At 36.0% G+C, this 24938-nt stretch overlaps 4 protein-coding genes across 4 annotated transcripts; all 4 read left to right on the forward strand.

The window, feature by feature from the left end:
• On the forward strand, positions 1-663 carry LOC138910426 (uncharacterized). Its single transcript, XM_070201665.1, has 2 exons — positions 1-44; positions 156-663. Exons 1-2 carry the CDS (start codon positions 1-3, stop codon positions 661-663), a joined length of 552 nt encoding a protein of 183 aa, XP_070057766.1.
• An 8883-nt stretch (positions 664-9546) lies between these two features.
• On the forward strand, positions 9547-11400 carry LOC104106634 (WUSCHEL-related homeobox 4). Its single transcript, XM_009615219.4, has 3 exons — positions 9547-9810; positions 10427-10714; positions 11047-11400. Exons 1-3 carry the CDS (start codon positions 9547-9549, stop codon positions 11200-11202), a joined length of 708 nt encoding a protein of 235 aa, XP_009613514.2. The 3' UTR covers positions 11203-11400.
• Positions 11401-16774: 5374 nt separating this feature from the next.
• On the forward strand, positions 16775-21532 carry LOC104106636 (polyadenylate-binding protein 2-like). Its single transcript, XM_009615220.4, has 9 exons — positions 16775-17295; positions 18154-18272; positions 18695-19351; positions 19448-19525; positions 19615-19704; positions 19991-20128; positions 20536-20712; positions 20783-20986; positions 21066-21532. Exons 1-9 carry the CDS (start codon positions 17004-17006, stop codon positions 21300-21302), a joined length of 1992 nt encoding a protein of 663 aa, XP_009613515.1. The 5' UTR covers positions 16775-17003; the 3' UTR covers positions 21303-21532.
• Positions 21533-23020: 1488 nt separating this feature from the next.
• Positions 23021-24663, forward strand: LOC104106637 (uncharacterized acetyltransferase At3g50280-like). Its single transcript, XM_009615221.4, has one exon. The coding sequence runs from the start codon at positions 23056-23058 to the stop codon at positions 24412-24414; it is 1359 nt and encodes a 452-aa protein (XP_009613516.1). The 5' UTR covers positions 23021-23055; the 3' UTR covers positions 24415-24663.
• The last annotated feature ends 275 nt before the right edge of the window (positions 24664-24938 follow it).

Below are 24938 nucleotides of genomic sequence, written 5' to 3' on the forward strand. Positions count from 1 at the left end.
ATGGACATCGTCGGACCGTTACCACTGGCTCCTGGAAAGGCAAGGTTTCTTTTGATTTTGACTGACTATTTTTCAAAATGGATGGAAGCAGGTCCTTATCAAAAGATCGAAGAGCGCTAAGTGGTCGACTTCCTGTGGAAAAACATAATTTGCAGGTTCAGAGTACCGGAGAAAATTGCATGTGATAACGGGCCACAGTTTATCGGCGCAAAAGTGACAAAATTCCTTGAAGATTTGAAGGTAAAAAGGATTACCTCGTCACCGTACCATCCGAGCACAAACGGACAAGCAGAGTCAACAAACAAAACAATTGTGCAAAATCTGAAGAAAAGGCTAGAAGCAGCAAAAGGCCGCTGGCCCGAGGAATTGTCGCGGGTACTCTGGGCCTACCGAAAAACTATCAAATCTAGCACCGAAAAAACTCCATTTTCCCTCGTGTATGGCGCAGAAGCTTTGATATCGGTGGAAGTGGGGGAGGCCACTTTAAGGTTTTCCCAGGCAAATGAAGAATCAAACTATGAGGCAATGCTAATCAACTTAGAACTGCTCGAGGGACGCATGAACTTGGCACATGTAAGAATGGCAGAACAAAAGTGGAGAATGGATCGGTATTACAACCAAAGAACCAACCTTCGTTACTTCAAAGTAGGGACTTGGTCTTGAGGAAGGTGACTCAAAACACCCGAGAACTCAACGCTAGCAAGATAGCCTCTACATGGGAAGTCCCTTACCAAGTTTCAGCTATCACCGGTAAAGGGTCATATGAGTTAGAAAACCACAACGGAGACAAGTTGCCCAGCAACTGGAACGTGGCTCATCTTAAAAAATATTACTGCTGACAAACAACATTCAAACAACAGTGAGATAGAAAGCAAGGTTTTTTAACGAGGCAGTGACCACAAGCATACTACAACAACATCAATAATAAGACATTTTATGACAAGGCAAAACAAACAAGTCTCAACCCGAGGACGATAAGGTAATCTTTGATTCGGTAGCAAATTCCCACCGAGAAGTTAAGTTTGCTACCGAACAAGGGTTATGCGGTCGTTCACGAGCAAAAATCACTAGGGATTGTCAGGTATCCTTTCGCTCGACAGCTTGAACTCCTAAAGGGAAAGCAAAATATGTTACCGAGCTTAGGGTTACGCGGAAATTTATCGGTGGAACCTTCGAAGATACAGGACTTCCGGTGTACCAACTCGTATTCTTCGCATTAGAACACTGGGGGGGGATAATGATATGATTATAAGGCAACATTGAAAGCCACGTCAACCGGGAATGAAAATCCAGCAAGGCAACTCTGAATGCCACATCAACCGTGAATGAAAATCTGGCAAGGCAACTCTGAATACCACGTCAACCGGGAAAAAAAATCCGGTAAGGCAAAACTGAATGCCACACATCATCGGGACCGGGTACTGCACAACCATCAACGAAGAAACAAGATAGCCACAAGTCAAGGCAGCTTCTTTCCTACGTAGCAAAATGCCTATGTAAACTATGAAAACGAAAGGAATGAAATGAAATCCTTTTCCTTTTGTCTTTTTTCTTGTCTACACGATGAGCTAATTTTGTCATTTAAAAGTTAAACAAGTACTTCAAATGTTAGTGCCGTAATGAATAGGAGACGTCATCTTCAAGAGCACCGTAAACATAAGAGGGCCCTCTCTTATTGAAACCCTCATGTTAAAGGGTTTGTTCTGGAAGAATATATGCCCGAAACTGAAAATGCTATCAGGATAAAATAGACCCGAAGCCACATATGAAAAAGACGTAGAAACCAAACTTGCGCAAATACTTATTGAAACCCTCATGTAAAAGGGATAATTCTCGACAACAGAAATGCATCGAAGAAAATGCGCCCGAGACCACATATAGAAAAATCAAAAAATATGCAGACATTAGAGCAAAAGAAAAACTCAATCAAACATTTGAGTAAAAATATGTATTCATTCACAAGAATGAGCCAAAAGAAACACAAAACAGGAAAAGAAAAAAGTAAGTTGCATCATCACTGGAATCAGGAGGAATAGAAGTATTCATATCCCCGGGAGCAGTAGCCGGTTCAACCGATAACTTAACATCTCCCCAACTTGATCTTCAACATCATCGCTTTCCAATTCCTCTTCAGTATCAGAAATATCGAAATCAGAATTAGAAGAACCGGGAGCGTCAGACCGCGTCGGGAGGTTATTCTTTGCAGCCAACTCAAGCTCGCGTGCCTTAGCAATTTCGGCATCAATATCAATAATATCAGTGTTGGCTGCTTCCAAGGTTTTTCTCCTTATGTTGTATATGGAGTAAGTTTTTTCAATAACGAGGGAAGCCTCTCGGTGCCTGAGTTCTTCTTTGAGCTGCGTAACCTCGGTAGAAAGATTATTCCGGGCGGACCTAGCGGGCCAAAGACTAGCATCGAGATCATGGACAGTTGAACTATAAATCATGTTGTGCTCGATAGTCTTCTTATGCTTCTCCTCCAATCGGTCATGTCTCGCCCCCGCGGCAGTAAGTTCTTCGGCCTTAGAATTCAAGGCTTCTTCTAAATTAGTTATCCTTTCAGCAGCAGCAGCCTCACAATCATTGGTAACAAGAATGGCATTTTAGATCTCAGCCCATTTAGCCTTGACTTCATCAAAGCAGGCCCTCAGCGGCGCAACTTCCCGGCTGAAGGTTACCACTTCTTGCTCACTTTTGCTGCAAACGGGTTTCCAAAAGATTTGCCTCAGTGGCCCCGGTTTCCAGTTCTGAGAGGCAAAAAACAGTCTGGTCCTGTTCCGCTAAAAGCTTATCTTGTTCAGAAGAGATTTCCTTCTTCTCGCGGATTAATCTTTGAAGGCCCTCGGAAGCAAGAAAATTGGCCTACGAAATAAAAAGGGGTGAAACTTAAAATTCACTCATTCAAAAGCTGAACAAAATAGCAGAGAAAGAGAGAAGCATACCGTTGCAGCATTATACATGCCATTGTTCAACAAACACTCTCCCGAAAGTGTCTGAATCTTTTCCCAATATTTCTCTGAAGCCAAGGGCTTCAGATAATTTGCAACCTCTATCGACCGGGAAAGAAGGTTGCATCCGGTAGATACCGAGAGGGTAACATTCCTCCTTATCTGAGGATCTTCATAAGGGGTAGCATAATTTTGCCCCAAATTCCCACGAACAGGAGATTGGGGAAGAGGAACGCCTTCAGCAAGGTCAGGTGCGGCCGTTGGAGATGATGTTGTTGGGAGAAGCGAGGATGAAGATGGAAAAGAGGTAGTAGCCACTGGTGGCGAAGAAGGTGGTGATAAAACTAGAGAAAGAGAAGAGCGGGAAGTAGCTGCACTAAAGGCAGTACTGATTGCTGGGTGTTCACCAGCCGAGGATGACACTGACCTGATACTCTACCTTGCAGTATGGGGCACGATGATTGGAGCCCGAGAATGGGAGTTTGCATTTTCCACCTAATTAAACTCTCCCCAAAGTGCCGAGACATCATCCTCGGCAGGTGTGACTGTATCAACAGGTTGAGCATCTTATTGAGAAGATAAGGATCGTTGTTTTCTATCAAGAATCTCCCTCTTCAATAGCTTCTTCATCATCAATCACTACGGTGTCTATGACCAGCCCGGAGGAAGGACCAGCCAAAGTCACCACCTGGGATGATTCGGGGGCAGCAACCTTTGACCTCTTATTCTTCTCCCTAGACGCAGAGGAACGCCTTCTTTTTGGTTGCTTGTTCTCTGGCCGGGGACCCCGTGAGGAAATATTTGTGCCCGGAGTAGACCCGGAGGCACCCGTTCGAGCAAGCGCCTCCTGGAGTAGCCTCGCCGTATCTGCAGGGTTGGCCAAAACATCCTCTTCGGGGATCTCGACTGAGCCCCGGAGGTAGACCTAATTTGACAAACAAGTCAAGAGATTCAGCCAAAATCCACATATGCAAAAACTAAAGGAAATCAAATCATAGTTACCATAATTCTTATCCTTCCACCCGTATTTTATGGACAGTTCTTTCCACAGGCGGATTTCGGGCATGGTGATGTCCAAAATCTTTTGAACACACCGGTCCAAGATTTCTACCACTGATGGGGGCCATCAGGTCATTATAACATACAGAAGTTGAAAGATTAATACAGGCGTAAAAAACATTTAGGAGGGGAGAACGTATTAAAAGAAACTCACGGGAATGGTTCCAAGCAACCGGAAAGGATGAGGCCGTTGTTGGAATAATGTCATCGGAGGCAACTGCAACAAACTGTTCCATCCATCCTCGGTCATTGTCATCATTCATGCTGGAAATCAAAGTATGGTTTCAAAGCTCCTCTCTGGTTTCAAAGCACAGGCGCTAAAAGCAGGCAACCGTCCTCCACACAGAAGGGCTTACCTGTGCCAAACATACATGGTAGCGAAGGCAGAATTCCGCTTTCACGAAATCGAGCTCCCCACTCAAAGAGACCGTACCCAAATATAAAAGGGTACGTGTATAAGTATGTGAAACCCTCTCTGGGAAGGGTCACTCGCTCCGATAGGTCGGGAGCGATGACGTCCAAATTCGGGCAGCATCAGTCTTCCTTCATAGCAGGGATACTGGAAGGACGAATGGAAGATGGGTACCTACTAACCGCCCATTTACGAGGGTTATCAGTGGGAAGTTTCTCCTCCAGATCCTTCAAAGTACTGAGCCTTTTGGGGATTATGGAACTTACTGTTGGGGGAGCAGAATCTTCGTTTTTGTTCTTATTTTTCGAAGAACCAGAACGTTTAGATGAAGAAGCCATTAGAAGAGGAGAAGAAGAGATTCTGTGTTTGGAAAAGATTAGAGAAGAGACGAAGAGAAAGAATGCATGTTAGAAGTTCAAGAAACTAGTAAAACCCAAAGGAAAAGGGAGTTGATACGTATAGGTAAATTTTTGGGCGGCTAAAATACTCGGCTCTAATTACCTCGATAACCGGCAGAAGGCGTGCTAAATCATAGGAAGACGCGTGTTCTAGACATTAAATGCGGGGAGACAGGTGTCTAATCAATCGTCAGTAACCTACAAAAGGGATTATGGTAATTTCCGCCAAAAGGGGATTCTCACCAACTTTCTGGTAACACAAAGTTATGTCATCGGAAAGCAGGGGGACTATCTGTATTGGGTAAAATACGTTATATTACGTGGCCACCTGAGAAAGGGGACACATGGAATCAAAACGAGAAGGATGGAAAATCAGGCACAACTACCTCGTGTGTCACCGAAGAAGGCAAGTTTGTAAGGGCATTAAGCATGCTGCGCCCGATGACATTTAATGAAGAATATTTCACAGCATTAAAGAGTAACGGTTCATTAAAAAAATCTGAGCATTTATGTTTACCGTTAGATTTCCATTATCACACCTCGATAATTGTCATTAGTGGTGGGCCCGACCATTACGCCCACTGAGCTATAAATAATAGGCTCAACTATCATTGTAAGGAATGATTTTCTGGGCATCAAAGAACATATTCTAATACAACATTTTGATACTATTTCTCTCTCTAGCTTGTTGTTCTTATCATCATCGTGTCCGGAAACCTTGTTCCAGGGCTCTCCAAATCTATTATTTTATCTACATTTGAGCTAAGTATCTTGTACGAAAATTGATTAATTCATTATCTTTTGGGATCAAATTGATTCATCTGTCTAGAAACCACGAACAAATATAACTGTACCATATAATTATAGAAATGTGTCATTCTTTTTGGAATGGACTAATTAGGAAAGTGTGTCATCTAAATTGAAATAGAGGAAATTTTGAAAAGAAATACTAAAGTGTGAGAAACTAATACTCCAGAACAATAACGTTTAAGATGCCAACACATTACAAGTTTTATGATAAACTAATGCCACTATCAAACGAGTAACCAACCGCTTACAAGAACTCTGTGTGCCAATATAATAATTAGAGTAAATTACAAGGTATATACATTAATAGTGCAAAAAAATTTACATAATTGATCAATACAATCTAACTAACAGTAGCAGGTTAATTATTACTCGATTTTCCGATTTAATTTAACTAACAGTAGCAGGTATAAGGCACACACACGATATATGCTAGTGCACATACTGAAACTCTAATAAGTTTTATATTACTGAACAATACCTTTGCGTTTGAGTCTTTGAGTCCCCTTATAAGTATAGAATGATGAATAATGAGTGTGTTATTATATTTATATCCGAAATGACCATAAGAACTTAAGTCATTATGTAGTTCTCATACGTATGTTATTACGATCCTCTAATCTACTTTTTACTTCTTAGTTCCATAATTAAGAATGTTCTTAGGCAAAATGTTGTCATCATAGTTCGTCTGATCCTCTTTCTTCTTTTACCTTGAAAGATGAAATTACTGGTCACTTTAATCACTCTATTGAAGCATCTGTTTACAAAAAAATTCATTTTGCCAACCTTTATATCAGCTACAGAACCATGAACACTGAACACACCTAAAAAAATCTAAAAGTTGGAGATTTACCGACCACGAACAAGGTGGATTCAAAATTTAAATTTTTATAGATTTAGATTCAAAATTACACTACTAATTTTTTAGGTTTAGAATTTAAATTAAATATTTATATATATTTAATGAATTTCTGGCAAATATACATAGTTTAAGTTGAAATTATGAATTCAAATGAACACATCACTTCTATAGTAGATACACCCCTGACCATGAAACTCTAGACACTCATACGAATAAATGCTTCCTCAATCTAGAAAGCTTCAGTTTAAATATAATCTTGAACGAGTTTAAAGCAAAAAAATAATATAGTAAATGTAGTACTATGTACTCGTATTTATTTGCTTACAAGTCGAAAATAAAATTTTGATCAGGTTGAATTCCTAGGGTTATTGTCCCTCTAACGTTGGGGCACCGAAACATGAAAATAGGATAATGTGATTTTTCAACATTGAAATCATTACCATGTGAAATATTTCTACGTAGAATGACTTCGTGCCAATAAGACAACTTCTTTGGTTTCTGGCCGAAAGGCCAAAAGGACAAACTAATGCAGTAGAATTTTTCAATCTTCCCTAGGTTTTGTAGGTATCTCTGTTGATTTGGTTGGGGAAAATGACAACAACCTTTACCTATATTTTCCAACTATTTTAAACTGTGAACGCAAAATTTGTAAATTTTGTGATCTTTGTAAATTCTTACCTGGGGTGATATAATATTGGAAATCAAATCTGATACTCATGTACGTTAAATTTGACAGTCAATATGAATAATTTGAATAAAGTTACTACTCCTATAAATTTGTCAGAAAAAAACATCCCATGTTTGATTAGACATCACTCTTTCTATGTCTCATGCGCCTTGACGTATATGAAAAAATATTTCCAATGCTTCCTTTATTCAAAGAGTGGTTACTTGTCATTTGACACTCTCCACGCCAAGCTTTGAAAAACGTAGTAGTAGTAATCTTATGAAGATATGCCTATATCATTTAATTTCTTGCTTTGATTATATTATGAAACATTTATGATGAGCTTTTGGTCTATGGAAAATATTTGGCGGGTAACTCTCCATCCTCACCTTAAATACACAAAAGGAGCATAGAAATTAAAGAAATAAAATAGAAAATGGACATATTAGCCTTTTTTTAAAACCATTTCATCCAAAAATTAATTAAGGCAATAAACATAAGGCTATATAATATATGATTTAATTTCATCGCCATGGCCTATTGACAAATTAATTTTACATGTTTCATTCAAGAAAAATTATAAATTAAAGTCATGAATTCTAGCATTACTGTTACCACTCATTACAAAATATTTTCACGTGTTTAAACGAGACGATTCATACAATTCAATAATTTTTAACTTTGCAAAAATATTTTTAGTTTCAAAGGCGGATAGGAAAAAGGAGATTTATGTTCATACCAAAATCAATACGATCAAGATTAGAAAGTATAACGTACATCTTTAAGGATCGGGAACATGAATTTCAGCACTCCCTTGAAGACTTTCACTAAAAAGTTTTTGTTGGATTCACATTTCAAGTATCTTGCTGTCTATCTTTAATTGAGGACAAACTATATATAAATATTATACTCAAGAAATATATACCTGCCTTCAATTGTATGCCTCCACGTTTGTGAATGAGCCTAAAATCATCTCTCTGAAGTATATATTTTAGTCAAGCTGTAGATTTTCTTTTTACCTTTTTTTAAAGCTAGAGAAATTAATGGGTTTCGGTGCATTCTTGGAATAATTAATTAAAAGAACAAAGGATCTAGAAACACAAAAGAATAAGAAAGAAAATATTTACCAACGGTCTTGACTATCAATTGAGCATAAATTAATAATTCAATCATTGATTGGGTGACAGATAATTAGGGGCTTTACTTTGATACACTACTTTGAGCATGTGCTTGAATCATGCAAAGATTTTGCTATACAAAAATGAGATAAAAAGTGAGAATGGTGGTTTTATAATATTTGGGAAATTGGAGTATACAGTTCCCAAAGAAAAAGGGATATATTTGGGGTATGTGTATATCTAAAGCTACATCAGATGGATTTTGGTCATATATAGTATACAAATTCAATATATATGTGTACACACGTCATGCATGTAATACACATACTATAATATTATAAACGTAGTGGTATTTTTAATATCTTCCACCACTTAAAGACGGTATTCAATTTTTCCACTCACTAATTTATCCATATAATTTCTTTATTTTTTTTCCCTCCCTATAATCTCTCTTCACTTTATAGTGATAAAGTTTAGAAGGAGAAGAGGCCACCGAAAAGCATGGACGACTTATAATCATGAAAGTAAGAAGAAAAAAGAAAGGAAAGGCAAAAAGAAATAAAATGAGAAAAAAGAAAACCAACTCATTGCATTTGATTAGACTAGGCAACTACACACACGCATACATTCACCCACACGCTCACCTATCGATAGATTCATTCATTCATAACAATTATATACAATTTTTACACCTCTCTTTTCCCCCCTCTCTCTAGCTATCTAGATCCACTTTTTTTCTTGCTTTTTAAAATGGAAATCATAAGTCAACCTCACCTCATCATTTGGTCTTGGTTCTTCTTGGCACCCACCTCATTTCCCACTTTCTTTTATTGTTTTTTTCCCACCCCTTTTTACTAATATACACTAAGTCGTATAAATAAATTTTTACACTATCAATACACTTTAAAATTATGTAATAAGTTGTCTTTTTTATTTTTTTTCATAATTTCACTTATTATGAATTATTATTTTCTTTTAGTTGACATGATAGTATAAAAACTCGTTTACAATATCAATGTGTATCAGTTATACTCCACCTTTTATTAAGAGGCGGACCTATCTTGTAAAACGGGATCATCGGGTCACCCGGAAAGTTATGCATAATGTCACATGTATATGTATATGTCTTTAAAAAAAAGTGATATATACATAACAGATTTTAGTTAAACGCAATTGTAGCAAATTCTGGTCCACCTATGCTTTTATTAATAGTGATTTCACTTGTATATAATGGAGGCTCCTCTGTCATCAATGTTTAAAAATTCCAACCCTCCAATGTACATGGGATCATCATCAGGAAGCTTAAGCATGAAGGTGCATCAGTTCACACGTGGATTAATCTTAGAGCATGATTCAGCTGCTCCTTCACTTACACTTGGTTGTAAACGTTTGCGACCTCTTGCTCCTAAGCTCTCAACCTCCACAAATGATCCTAATATTGTCACTCCTCCTTTCGATCTTAAGAGCTTCATTAGACCTGAAAGTAGCACTAGCCCTGGAAAAAATTCATTCAACGACGACAAGAAAGACTCCTCTCAGGTAATTTACTATCATATACATACGTATCACTTGCCAGCTATACTATATAATCCCTATGACTTTGAACAAGGAAATATAATGGTGGGATTCTAACATGTTTCTCTAGCTGGGAAATGGAACACATTTTTAAGTGTTTCTCAAGTTTTTAGCAATCTTAATTAAATAGGGTTTTTAAGTTGCGGGAGTCGAGAGTCTCCCGGAAACAGCATCTCTATACTTTTCAGGGTAGGGGTAAAGTCTGCGTACACTCTACTCTTCCCATACACACTAATGAGATTTTACTGGGTATGTTGTTGTTGTAAACTGACAGTATAAAGAAATTTTACATTTTCGTAATTTGATCAATTATAAACAAGTTATCGCACTTACATTTTTTAATTACTATTGGTGCAAAGAACTTCATCTTTTATTTTGCTAGGTTAATCTCAGTTTTCTAAATATCTTGTACTATTATTACTTAGCTATTAGTGCTTCTTTCATTTTTTTTTTAGCTGAGGGTCTCTTGAAAACAGAAGGCTGTCATACACCCTCCCCTTCCCAGACCTCACTTATAGGAATAGCACTGGGTCATTGTTGTTGTTGCACAAAACTTAAACTTTTTTAACATGTTATGTAGGTGGAATCGCACCCGGGAGGTACAAGGTGGAATCCGACACAAGAACAGATAGGAATACTGGAAATGCTGTATAGAGGTGGGATGCGCACACCCAATGCCCAGCAAATCGAACAAATCACAGTACAGCTAGGGAAATATGGGAAAATAGAAGGGAAAAACGTGTTCTACTGGTTTCAAAACCACAAAGCTCGTGAGAGGCAAAAGCAGAAGCGCAATAGTCTTGGTCTTAGCCAAAGTCCAAGAACACCTCCAGCCATTGTCACTAGTCCTTTGTCATTTGACACTAGGGTACGTCTCATCTCCTTACTTTCCTCAGACTTCTGCTGTATAATTTTTTCTACACTATCAGTACATAATAAATAAAAAAGTTAGCCCGTTGCATAAGGCATACCTAATGCAATGCTTCACCTTCGAACTATAAGCCATAAGTTAAAATATTTAATTATGGAGTTATATGGATTGTCATCGTAAAAAAATATACACTATTGGTCTACTATCAGTCTATTTTGACGTGTTTTAGCATGTCGTTATCATTTTTTATATAATTAAATAATTATATGTAATTATCTTTTAAGTAATAGTAAAAATTCTAATGGTTAATGAATTTTCTATTCTTATAGGGAGAAGTAGTGAGGGAGGAAGATAGTCCATACAAGCGAAAATGCAGAGGTTGGACATTTGAATATTTGGAGGAAGAGGAAAAGAGAAACTGTAGAGAGGATAATGGTGATAGGACTCTTGAACTCTTCCCATTGCACCCAGAAGGCATGAGATGAATTAAATGAAGGCTTAGCTGCACAAGAATATTCTTTTTTATGATCTGACTCTTCTCATTTTCGTCATCTTTTTACTTTCATCTGCATGCTTAAGTTTCTACTTTAATTTGTTCCTTTTCTTTCTTTCTTTCCTTATGTATCGGGAAAGAGAAAAGAACAAAGACATCAGATCTATGTTAGTCTGTACCAATTAATTCCCTTCTCTTGGATTCTGGTTATTAGACTTATTCCTGACCTAAAACCTACTATATGTGTTACATGTTTCATGGGAAATGCTGCAAAACTAATCTACTCTATTATTCTTCCTACTACAGTCACGTAGCTTGCGTATTGCACATTTAAAAAAAAAAAATTGGAATTAAGTATGTATTTCGTCGTTAATCTGTCGCTAAATCGCTCGTAACTAACTATTAGTATTTTTGATAATCCGTCTCTAATCCGTTCCTAAATGATATTAGCAACAGATTTTTCTGTTTAAGTGATTTTCTAGTAGTGTATTATATATAATTAATTGTCCAAACCTTGTATTTATATTAATAAATTTATTAAATATGTATATAACTTATTAAAATTCAATAACTTAAAAGAATTAAAATTTTAAATTTATAATTTTAAAATACTGGCTTCGCCTCTAACTATACTACTACCACTTCCAACTTTCCTTTTTTTTTTTACGTTTTATTTTTTCTGTTTTTCTTGTAGATGATACTTTTGACTAAAGTGCTGATCAAGACGCTGAAGTCCACGCACATATCTTTACATAATTCTTCTTCTTTTTTATCTTTTGTTGTTATTGGAGAATTTCAAAATTGATAGGAAGTAGTGGTTGATCTTTACTTTCATGCTATAGTTTGATGTTTGAATATTTTACTAATTTCGGGAAGACTTTGATAAAGTAACTTGGCATGTCAATCAGAAGACATGCAATTTTTTAATTTTAAAATATTGACTAATGGATTGTGGGGTAGAAGATCAGTTTATAGATACGAATTTGGAGGGAAAAGCAAAAGAAAACATAGATTTAAAATAAGAGTAGGGTGCAGTTTGGAACAACCAAACTGTATGCGATGAAAATTACACAAATAATTAAAGATAATTCATGATGGAGTTTCGATTTGGTGGATGAAAAAAAGGAGTTGATTGATTATCTTTGTCCTTTTCTCCTTTAGTTAGTATAATTAACTACTTAATTGATAATTGAGTTTAGAGGCACCAAAAGAAGAGAGGAATCTCAATCAAAAAATATAAGTTAGATCGTGAGTTAGATAAGCTAGTATAACTTATGAACATCACGGCAAGGAGATACGATTTATTTAAAAGTTGTAGTTTGATTGTCGAGTGAAGGTCGAAAATTAGGGCAAGAGGTTAGTGGGTAGTCTGAGTTTCTTCTTTTTCATACCAGTAGTATTAATATGTATTCTCGTATTTTCTTATTCTTAGGTTCCTATTACTACCTTTTATTATTTTTTCCATGTCTTCTTATTATCTTGTTTTATGTAAACTAAGAGTCCACCAAACTGTATAGAAAATCTGGTTCTTTATCAGTTCCCACAGAATACACAGCAGTAGGCAAATAACACAACAATATTTACGTGTAAAACTCCCAACTCACGGAATTAAAAACCACGACCTGGACTCGTCGGATTTCAACCTCATAAACTGAGCAACTTTAGATTACAACATATTGTAACCTAAGAATTAAACTATTAATCCCTCACTCACTTACAATAATTATATTGCAAGTTCCTTTGTAATAACTCTATTACAAAGCTAACCACTTGACTAACTCTAGTCAACACAAACACAAGGTTTATGATTTATAAAGTGTCATACGAAATGCTTCTAAATATGTTGAATAGGAGTTACAAGTGAATAACATAAGCAAAGACACAACAATACTAAGGACACACGATGTAATCAATGCTGGGATCTGGTCCTTCTTCATTATGTTGCTGTTTTTGTTCTTCAAGTGGCTGCACATAAATATGTTTTAGGTTTTGCAAGTGTGGGTAATCCCTTACCTCATGTTGGTAATATATAAGTGTGGTCATCAAAGATGATGCAAGGGAGTGCCCGGTACACAGCATGCTTCAACAATGCTGTTATATTGTTGCATGTGCAGTGCATCAACTTTAACAAGATGTAAGAGTTGACTTATACTGTGACTGGAGGAGCTGATATATATCTGTTCCCTTAACTGATTTCATTGAAACTTGTGCCAGGCATTAACTTGTTGTTCTGAACGCGGAGAGGCTAGTTGTATCAGGTTCCTATATGGTTCTCATATTAAGTTTGTTAAATCATCAAAACAAAATGCGCATAACTTATCATTGTTGTTGTTATCGCTTCATTTTTATGACTTTTACAGTATCGTTTTTCCTTACCATTACTATTGTGCTTATGCTTTCTTTGAGTCGAGGGTCTATTAGATACAATCTCTCTACCTCCACAATGTAGGAGTAAAGTTTGCGTATACATTATCTTCCCCGTATCTCACTACGTGGGATGACACTCGATATGTTGTTATTGTTGTTGTTTAGTTTGATTATTGATAATGGAGTTAAGAGGCCCGTATACACATATACAAAGAAAAAAAAGTATCAAAATTGAGAGATAGAGTAACAAATTTAAGAGGTAGTATGTCATTGAGTTGAGATCGGTAGTATGTCATTGAGTTGAGATCGGTAGTATGTCATTAAGTTGCAGTACTATATAACACTTGAACTTGCTAAAACAGATTAAAGCTCAAATCTAACATACCTCATAGAACTAAAATAGAAGTCGATTGAATGACAACCATGCAAAACTTCATATATCAACATTATTTCACACATTTAAGGTTCTTCCTAGCATAATAAGAAGACTAATAATAAATCATATACTTAAACTACACTAACGACGTACAAAGAATTATTACGATGTCTGTTTATAACTTAAATCCAACATTAAAAAAAAAAAAACAGTTACATAAGTTGCAGCTTATAATAAGCATCATTACAAGGAACTATCAGGTAAGAAGATCAATTCCACATTTAAACTTAAAATCCTTCCATTTTTTCTTTACAAATTTTATTTTCAGGGAAAACTACAATATCTTTATCCAACATACTGTTCTTATTTTTTAGAATATAAAGTTTACTGTATTCTTTATTTACTTAAAGATGTAAATTTTCGATGATTTTACATTTACCTTTTAGATGTTCTTATAGGAACGTGCCTAGCACAGGTAAAATATGGAATTTGGATCTCACGCGAAACTAAGTGACAAATTAGGCCCGATAGCGAACATTTCCATAGGCGGAAAACATGGGCAAACAATTGATTCTCGTATGTCGTGGCCTGTGGGTCAAGGCCCAAAGGCTATTGTCCGGTACACCTGGTGAAAATTGCATGGGGCGCCTTATTTGGTCGCCCCCTTTTAACTTATATCCGTTTTGTTTTTCCGTTTGTATCCGTATCCATTTTTTTGTTAAAAGCATTTTAAAAAGATGATTTTTCCCTTCAGGACTATTGACAAAACTGTAGACTGCAGGACAACACTTCAGCATGTTTTGGCATGAAGTTTTAGCAAATGAACTAAATAACCTTAAGCATGTTTAGTCTGAAATTTTAGTAAATGAACTAAATAACTTAAGCATGATAAGTCTGAAGTTTTAGCAAATGAACTAAATAACTTAAGCATGTTTAGTCTGAAATTTTATCAAATGAACTAAATAACTTCAGCATGCATTAGCAAAAACTCATTCGAAAATTACATATTACAAGAAAAAAACTTAAGCATGTTTAGTCTGAAGTTTTCGCAAATGAACTAAATAACTTCAGCATATTTAGTCTGAAATTTTAGCAAATGAACTAAATAATTTAAGCATGTTTAGTCTGAAGTTTTAGCAAATGAACTAAATAACTTAAGCATATTTAGTCTGAAATTTTAGCAAATGAACTAAATAATTTCAGCATGCATTAACAAAAATTCATTAGAAAATTACATATTGCAAGACAAAAACTTAAGCATGTTTAAACTAAAGTTTCAGCAAATGAACTAAATAACTTCAACATGTTTAAACTGAAGTTTTAGCAAATGAACTAAATAATTTCAACATGTTTAAACTGAAATTTTAGCAAATGAACTAAATAATTTCAGTATATTTAGACTGAAGTTTTGGATAAAACTCATGACAAAACTGTTGAATGCAGGATAAATAACTTCATCATGCATTAACATGAAGTTTTAGCTTCAACGTAAAACAGCTTCAGCTGCTACTATAATTGGCTGAAGTTTTACACCATCTCGCATGCTAATGAACAACCCCCTAGTACTGTAAAACAACGTCATCTCCAAACGTTAGAATGCTGCTACGTTTATTAGGGCTTGTTTTACAGTATGCTAATGCGAATGAGGTCATCTCCAAAGTAGCATGCTAATGCTACTACTATCAAGGGTGTAATTGTCATATTATTAAGGATTTTTTGTCAAATGACTACCAAATCAATAATTTTTAAAAATAGGGTACAAGTTAAAAGGTGACACAAATATAAGGTACGACTGCAAATCCTCCGGTACACCTACGAGAAACTTTTTGGGCTTTTGATGCATTTGGACCGTCGACAAAAATAAGAGGCAAGTGTACAAATAATCATTTTTAGGGATGCTATTTAGAGATTAGCCAATATTTATTTCGTCCTGAATTTTTAAACTAAAAATCTCAATTTTAGGACAATTCAAAATATTTTTGTCTTGAAAAATTAAAATAAAAAACTAAAATTAAATAGCAGCCCTTTAGAGTGGGGTACTTGATGTCATTTATATCAAAAAAGTAACTACAGTTACTAGTAAAATATACAAAAATATATATACTAATTAAGTATAAAATATATATATATATATATATATATATATATATATATATATATATATATATATATATATATATATATATATACTGTGTAAATTTCCTGGAACTAACTTACTAAGTAGATAAAATAATGAGAACTACCATCGTTCCCTTTGCTTTAGAATTTGTCTCGCCGTTTTGGTACAATCAAATATTATTTTAATAATAGAATACTTTATGATATACGAGATGAAAATTTTAGAATTAGTCCAATATTTATTTGCATTAGATTTTATGACACGCACAATAACCTTTTCTCCTTTTTCCCGAAACGCGTGATCCTGACCTCAAAAATAATAAATGTACTTTCGACAAATCACCTTACTAATTCAACAACTTTTCCAGTAAAAGCGGTAAAACTCAGTCCTTTTTAATCTAAGGGTAATTAAAAAGGCGTGGTAAATTTCGCTGCCACGTAATATATCCCCGGATAAACCTGAAAATAAACAGAAATCCACGTACCCAAAAGACTCGTGCTCATAGCATACGTGGCAAGATCTACCGAAACAGTCAACAAATGCGAAATACTGGATCACGTCCTTTTCGTCACTTGCTGAAATAGCCAAAACGCTTCGATCATCCAAAAAATATAACAGACGGTCCAGATTTGTTAATCACATCATATTAGGGTTCTCGTCTCCGGCAGTATAAAAACCTCACAGTTTCCTCTTTGCCGGTTTGCGGTGCAGTTTTCTCTGCCCTCCCCAAAGCAAAAAATTATCCTAATTTTTCTTTCATATATATTTTTGTCTCTCAGTTTACTCACCTCCCGCCGGCGCCGTTCGGTTCTCCGACGATAATTTATCCCCATTTTATCCTTCCAAAAAATCTTCTAGAATTTCACTCTGTATCCAATTTTACTGTTCTTGGATATTGATAAAAGGAAGAAAGGACTTTATTTGGAGAATTATGGCGCTACAAGTGCAGCAACAGACTCCGGTGGCGGGTCAAAATGGTGTGGCGGCAACGGCTGGTGGCGGCGGCGGCGCCGTCGGTTCACCGCCGCCGGTGGTAGGAAACAGCCAGGTTGTTGTGTCGACGTCACTGTACGTGGGTGACCTTGACTTTAACGTGAATGATTCGCAGCTATATGATCTGTTTAACCAGGTTGGTCAGGTAGTATCAGTTAGGGTTTGTAGGGACTTGGGTACTAGGAGATCCCTTGGTTATGGCTACGTGAACTACAGCAACCCGACAGATGGTTAGTACTGTTCTTGAAACTGTCTAATGTTCACTGGTTTTAGCATATCCTTATTGAGTTTAATGTTGATATTATGTGTTCTAGAACAATTGATAGTACTAAGCTGCAATGCTAACTAGCTGAGGTTGGTTATATGGATCCTGTATTAGTTCTGTACCATTATACCATATCATTTCACTACTAAATAATCTGTCCGGAATTTTCAAATTTTTTGGGGTTACATTTAAGGTGAAATGACTCTTAGGTAGCAGCTTCTTGCGCGCTGTGGTTGTTGAAGTTTGCTTGTGTTTCTTGAGTATCTTTTTATTTTTCTTTTATTGATAATCGAGAAATCCCTGTGCTCAAGTGTAGCACGGTACGAAACTTGATAGATAATGGACTAACACCTTTGCCTAGTTTCACTAATATACTAGGCTTGTGAATATTACACAGCACAAGTGCTTATCAAAATGTTCCACGTAGATGTGGGCGTCATTGATCATTTGGGAGTCTTTTTTCCTGAAAGAGCAGAATTTCCCTTGCTTTGTTTGAAAATTTGTTGGTAATAATTTCAATTGGAGTGAGATGTATCATTTAAGGTTGTGATGTTGTTAGTTCTATATGACTTGCTCACTGCTGTGTGGAATAGAATGTGCCAAATGGTTACAAGTTAGGTTGAATGGGAATGGTCCTTTTCGGTTCTTCATTTTTCTGTTGTTTCATATGGTTTTGTTTTTCTGTTCTCCCTTTGTTGTTTCAATTGGTTATTACACAGATTCACTGGTAATAATATTCCGGTGAAGATATAATGCTTATGTATTTGTTCGTTTCCAAACAATAATGTACGTCTTACATTTGTTGCCTTTTTTTAATTCACAGCCGCCAGGGCAATGGAGGTGTTGAACTTCACTCCTATTAATGGGAAGTCCATTAGGATAATGTATTCTCATAGAGACCCCAGTATCCGTAAGAGTGGAGCAGCTAATATTTTTATTAAGGTATTTATAGCTGAACCTGAAATTTTCAAGAACATTTTGGTTTATCATTTGATGCCTTCTCCGCATGGCTGGAGCTTGCTTGAACATTTAAGTATAGCATGAAATAGGTTATATGTATTTTCTATCCGGGGCTGCAGTATTTGTTGCTTACATATAGCTGAATAGTACAATTTTTTTCATGGACCAAGTGAAATACTTTTGACTGTAACGTTCACTCAACGTCATATAGTCTCTTTCATGTGTTTCTGTCCTTGTAAAGCTAATGTATTAGAGAAACATATGCAATGCTTCTTTTATTGCTGATTAAAATAATCTTTTTTATAATCTCGTTGAATATCTTAATCCCTGTGTTACCTGCATCTGTTCTTGATGTTGATTTGTTATTGTTTTCTTACACGTGGGCATTTGGTTTTCTTGTACAGAATTTGGACAAATCTATTGATAACAAAGCTTTACATGACACTTTTTCAAGCTTTGGGAACATTCTTTCTTGCAAGATAGCTACTGATTTTAATGGTCAGTCTAAGGGCTATGGTTTTGTACAATTTGACAGTGAAGAGGCTGCTACAAGTGCAATAGCTAAGTTGAATGGCATGCTTATGAATGATAAGCAGGTGTATGTTGGGCATTTTCTTCGTAAACAGGAAAGAGATTCTGCAATTAGCAAGACTAAATTCAATAACGTCTATGTGAAAAATTTGGCAGAGTCCACAACAGATGAGGAACTGAAAAAAACTTTTGGTGAGTTTGGTAATATTACTAGTGCAGTAGTGATGAGGGATGCCGACGGAAAATCCAAGTGCTTTGGGTTTGTCAATTTTGAAAATGCTGATGATGCTGCTAAGGCTGTTGAAGCTTTGAACGGGAAGAAATTTGATGATAAAGAGTGGTATGTTGGGAAAGCTCAGAAGAAGTCTGAAAGGGAACAAGAACTGAAAAGCAAGTTTGAGCAGACAGCCAAGGAGGTAGTAGATAAATACAAAGGAGTTAACTTGTACATTAAAAATTTGGATGATACCATTGACGATGATAAACTCAAGGAACTTTTTTCGGAGTTTGGCACAGTTACTTCTTGCAAGGTAAACTGCGTATACCCAGGAATCTAATTCTCTTGGACATACCACTTTTCGGCATTGGCTGAAGCCTTAGGCCTGTTGTGTTACTGTATTCTGCAGGTTATGCGAGATCCTAGTGGAATCAGCAAGGGATCTGGATTTGTTGCTTTCTCAACTCCAGAAGAAGCTTCCAAAGCTGTAAGTTATTGTTTGTGTGAGTTTTTCTTTTGGGTTGATGAAATGCTGGTTAAGATGACACATTCATTTTAAATTTTTGGGGGTTCAAGCTTTCTGAGATGAACGGGAAAATGATAGTTAGCAAGCCACTCTATGTTGCACTTGCTCAGCGCAAAGAGGAGAGAAGAGCTAGGTTGCAGGTAAGAATCCAAGCGGTCCCATTCTTTTGACATATAGATTATATTTTCGAATACTGCTCTATAGATTGCTCATAGTTTCTAGCAGATAATAATGTATCTTTTCAAACTTTATCTTCTTGGCTGATTTCTGGTGAAGCATCTAAAAGAGGTATTTTTGAACTGTGGCTCAATAGCTGATATGTCCTCTTTGCTGATCACTTCAATCTGCACTATATTGTCCCTTGTGGGACTTCAAATAAAAAAATTGTGTAATGTATGGCATGCCGCACTGCTCTTGTATACACAGGCACAATTTTCACAACTGCGGCCAGTTGCAATGGCTGCATCTATGGCTCCTCGTATGCCAATGTATCCTCCTGGTGCTCCTGGTATTGGACAGCAACTATTTTATGGGCAGGCTCCTCCTGGTATGATACCACCCCAGGTAACCATCTTCCCTTTGGTTGGAGTATCAATACTAGCAATGCTTGTGGATCTCAGTCTCTTGGGTTATTTCTGCACATCCGTTTCATAGTTTAATGTAATTGGTTGGAATAGTGGTTTCTGATTAGAGGACAAGACTAAGGTTCAGGATTGCCTAAGTTTGAGTAACAATACTATAAACTCTTCTTGACATCAGGTTCTTTGGTTACTTCTGGATGTCATTTGCACAGTTTTTTATGTTCTTGGTTGGATGGTTGGTTTGTGATTATAGAAGAAGACAGGTTCAGGATTGCCTAACTTCATGTGGTTGAGTCAATAAAAAGTAATAAAAGTCACTCTTTCTTTTGGGAGAAAAATTAGGATTCTATGAGAATTGTGTTCTGTATAGTAAAAAGAGTGTTGTTTCAGGCTGGTTTTGGCTATCAACAGCAGCTTGTTCCTGGAATGCGGCCTGGAGGAGCTCCTTTGCCCAACTTCTTTATGCCATTAGTCCAGCAGGGTCAGCAAGGCCAGCGACCGGGTGGTCGACGTGGTGCAGGGCCTGTGCAACAAACTCAGCAGCCCATGCCCATGATGCAGCAGCAGGTTAGTCTCTTATCTCTGTTGTAGAGTTTATCTTTATGAAAGAAAAGTCATTCTGAAATCATCTTTTCAGATACTCCCAAGGGGAAGAATGTATCGGTATCCACCTGGTCGTAATGGGCAGGAGGCGCCAATACCAGGCCTGGCAGGGGGTATGCTTTCTGTTCCATATGACATGGGTGGCATGCTGCCTCGAGAAGCTGCTATGGGACAGCCTATGCCAATTTCAGCATTGGCTTCTGCCCTCGCAAATGCACCACCTGAACAGCAGAGGACGGTAAAGTTCATTTAGTTGCATTGTTATTTTGTTGCCCACTTTAGTTTGATTTCTTTTAACATTGTGCATTATGTTGCAGATGTTGGGTGAAAGTCTGTATCCACTTGTTGATCAGCTGGAGCACGAGCATGCAGCAAAGGTGACGGGCATGCTTCTTGAGATGGATCAAACTGAGGTCTTGCATCTGCTTGAATCACCAGAGGCGTTGAAGGCCAAAGTTAATGAGGCTATGGAAGTTTTGAAGAATGTTCAGCAGGCTAATAGCCCTGCTGACCAACTAGCCTCGCTTTCCCTCAATGACAACCTTGTGTCTTGAGTGATTATGCGCTGTCCAAGTAATGCGGAAGTCTCCTTTTTTATTAGATAATTTCCTTAGTAGTGAAATAGATTTTGCTAGGATGACCTTTTCGAGATAACTTTTTAGGTTTTCGTTATAGGATGTTTTATTTTGGATTCCGGTTAGCTTTATACATTGTGGAAGTTATCTTCCTTTTATGTTATGTTATCCAGTCTTGAATCTATTATGCTTTCGTGTTCTGAATTTCACTATCCGGGCCGGCCATCTTTTCAGTCTTTTTGGGTTTTAATATTGTATTACAATGGCAAGTCCCGGCAACACAGGTTTGATCCCGGGCATCGGCACTATGAAATTTGATTTTTGGCGGAATAATGGTTAGTTTTTAACTACATTTGTGGATACAAAAGATTTGTGAGACCGGTGGTATGGGTTATAACTCATTTTGAGATAAGTATTTAAGAAAATGGGAAATTTGAATTATATCCTAGTGTTTGGCTCTGCAAATTTTTTAATTATTAATTCTAGGTTACCTTAGAATTGTTTGGTTCGATGAAGAACTTGATAATTGCCAAATGTTAGTCTTAAGTGTCAGCTTCATAATTACGTTATGTGTATGTGTTAAAGTTAATCTCCTCTTGCTCAAATTATTTATTAGAACTTAGAACCTCTATTTAAGTTTGATATACACAATTTATCATTTTTTAGAACTAAACATCCATGTGATCTTGTGTGAATTATAAAATAACTGACATTAATTTATTTATTAGAACTTAGAACCTCTATTTAAGTTTGATATACACAATTTATCAATTTTTAGAACTAAACATCCATGTGATCTTGTGTGAATTATAAAATAACTGACATTAATTTATTTTAAGAGAGAATCACAATTGAACTTTAAACTTTAACTCGATGAAACATTGATTAGTTTGACTATGAGACTTAAAAATGAAGAACAAGAATAGGATCTGCCTCCCCAAGTCAACTTTCCAAAAACAAGATTTAGTTTTAGACTAGTCTACAACCACACAAGTGAATGGTTCATTACAGCAACTCCAACTCCTGTTACCGACTTTGACTCGAAATAGCGAGTTGAGTCTTCAAAAATCATATGAATAAATTGGTAAGAAATACTTGCTCAGCAAGCAGTACTATTCATTACTGTGGTGTCAGCTACCTACTATTATAAGTACATTTTTCCGACTAAAACAGCCAAGATGATGAAGTAAACGACAGTAATATAAAATACTTTCGCAACTTCCCAGTATTTTATGTGCACCTTTTTTCAGCTGTTTGTGACTGTCAATGAATTTATCAATGCAAAATAACTTTTACATTATTAAGTCGCCTATGTGAAAATAACAGCTAATTTATTAAAAGAATGGGCATAGTAACCTAAAAAATAAGGCAAGTTCATACGATAATAGGTTAAAATATATTTATAGCGTAAAACTTCTTTTACACTGCTAATGTATACTTATAAGAGATTCTTAGTATTCAAACTCATTTATTTATTTATTGACTATTGTAATTGGCTTTTGACCATATCTTGGCTTTGACAATCAAGCGATTCGTCAAGATAATCTATGCAAATATTAGATGTCACCAACCATTATCTACTTATTTAAAACTACTATTTTTACCTAAAGAAAATTACAAACTTTCCTAGAAACCCCTCAACAGGTTGGTAAGGGTGTAGGTAAGACAACATCAAATTCTCTATAAAAACCCCAATCTTCATACAGAAAAAATAAGAAGAACACGCAGAAAAATGTCTTCTTCTTCACCTACTGTTCAGCACATCTCAGAATGTTTCATTAAACCACTTTACGAATCCGAGGAATCTAAAAAACCTGTTTATTTATCATCATGGGATTTAGCAATGCTCTCAGTTCATTACATCCAAAAAGGTCTGCTTTTCACTAAACCTTCATCTTTTAAACTTGATATTTTTTTGCAAAAACTTAAAGAATCCCTCTCACTTACCCTTGTCCAATTTTATCCCTTAGCTGGTCGACTTTCTACACTTAAACAAGAAAATCCTCCTCTTTACACTGTCTTTATTGACTGTGTTAACACCCCAGGTGCAAGGTTTATTCATGCTAATCTTGATTTAACTATTTCTGATATTCTTTCACCAAAAGATGTTCCTTTAGTAGTTCAATCATTTTTTGATCATGATAAAGCAATTAATCACGATGGACATGAATTATCTTTGTTAACTATTCAAGTTACAGAATTAATTGATGGGGTTTTTATTGGTTGTTCAATTAACCATGTATTAGCTGATGGTTCTTCTTTTTGGCTTTTCTTTAATACTTTTTCTGAAATTTTCAAAGCCAATAATGGACAGAAAAAACAGAACATTCCAATTTCCATTTCTAAATCACCACCTATTCATAACCATTGGTTTCCAAAAGGACATGGTCCAATTATTAATCTTCCTTATACTCACCATAATCAATTCACTAGTAGACATGAAGCTCCAAATATGAGGGAAAGATTTTTCCATTTTTCAGCAGTGTCTTTGAAAAAACTCAAAGCAAAAGCAAATATAGAGTGTAATACAACCAAGATTTCAACTTTACAAGCTTTGTCAGCTCATATGTGGAGGTGCATAACTAAAGTTAGAAATTTTCCATCTGATCAAATGACAAGTTGTAGAATGGCTATAAATAACAGAGCAAGATTAGACCCTCCATTGCCACAAGAATATTTTGGTAATTGTATTCAAACTGTTCGAGGAAATGCCACAGCTAGTGAACTTCTTGATCAGAATCTTGGCTGGGCAGCTATGAAATTGCATAAATCTGTGATTAATCATAACAATAAGGAAATTCGTGAATGGGTTGAGAAATTGGAATCTGGTATGGTTTATCAGATGGGATTTTTTGATCCTTGTAGTATTATGATGGGGAGTTCACCAAGATTTGATATGTATGGAAATGAATTTGGATTAGGAAAAGGTGTGGCATTGAGAAGTGGATATGCAAATAAATTTGATGGGAAAGTGTCTTTGTATCAAGGAATTGAAGGTGATGGTAGTATGGATTTGGAAGTTTGCCTTTTACCTGAGTTTATGGCTTCTCTTGAATCTGATGAGGAGTTCATAGACAGTTTGTCAAGTTAACTAGGTGCTGTGATATTGTAGAATCTTTTATACAAGCTTGCTTTGAATCGAGTGTCTATCCGAATAGTTTCTCTACCTTAATAAGGTTGCATACTGTTAACTTCCCCAAATCCTATTTGTGGGTGGGAATACACCAAGTATGTTGTCTGTGTTTGATATTGTAGAATTTTTGCTTTTCAAGAATGGTGTATGATCAATATTGATCAGTTTGACTTTTGGGGATTAAACAAAATTTGCTTTCCTCCGTTAGTTTAATGTTTATACACCAAATGTAAAAGTATTTTTATAATGTTGGATCATTTAAAATATATTTACAGGTATAATAAATAAAGTTAGTAATCCGGAAAATGACTCAAGTAACATTGCACAGCATATTAAATTGCACTCATAGATTTTATTGGACGATAGCGGGTAAAAATTTACCTGCATCAATATTTACATCAAACATATATTTTTTTTTCATGGTTAAGAAATAAACTGAGCTATGAATGTGTATTAATTACTTATATTTTAGTAATAAAAGT

Source organism: Nicotiana tomentosiformis, chromosome 4 (assembly GCF_000390325.3).
Source record: "Nicotiana tomentosiformis chromosome 4, ASM39032v3, whole genome shotgun sequence".
Lineage (NCBI taxonomy): Eukaryota > Viridiplantae > Streptophyta > Magnoliopsida > Solanales > Solanaceae > Nicotiana > Nicotiana tomentosiformis.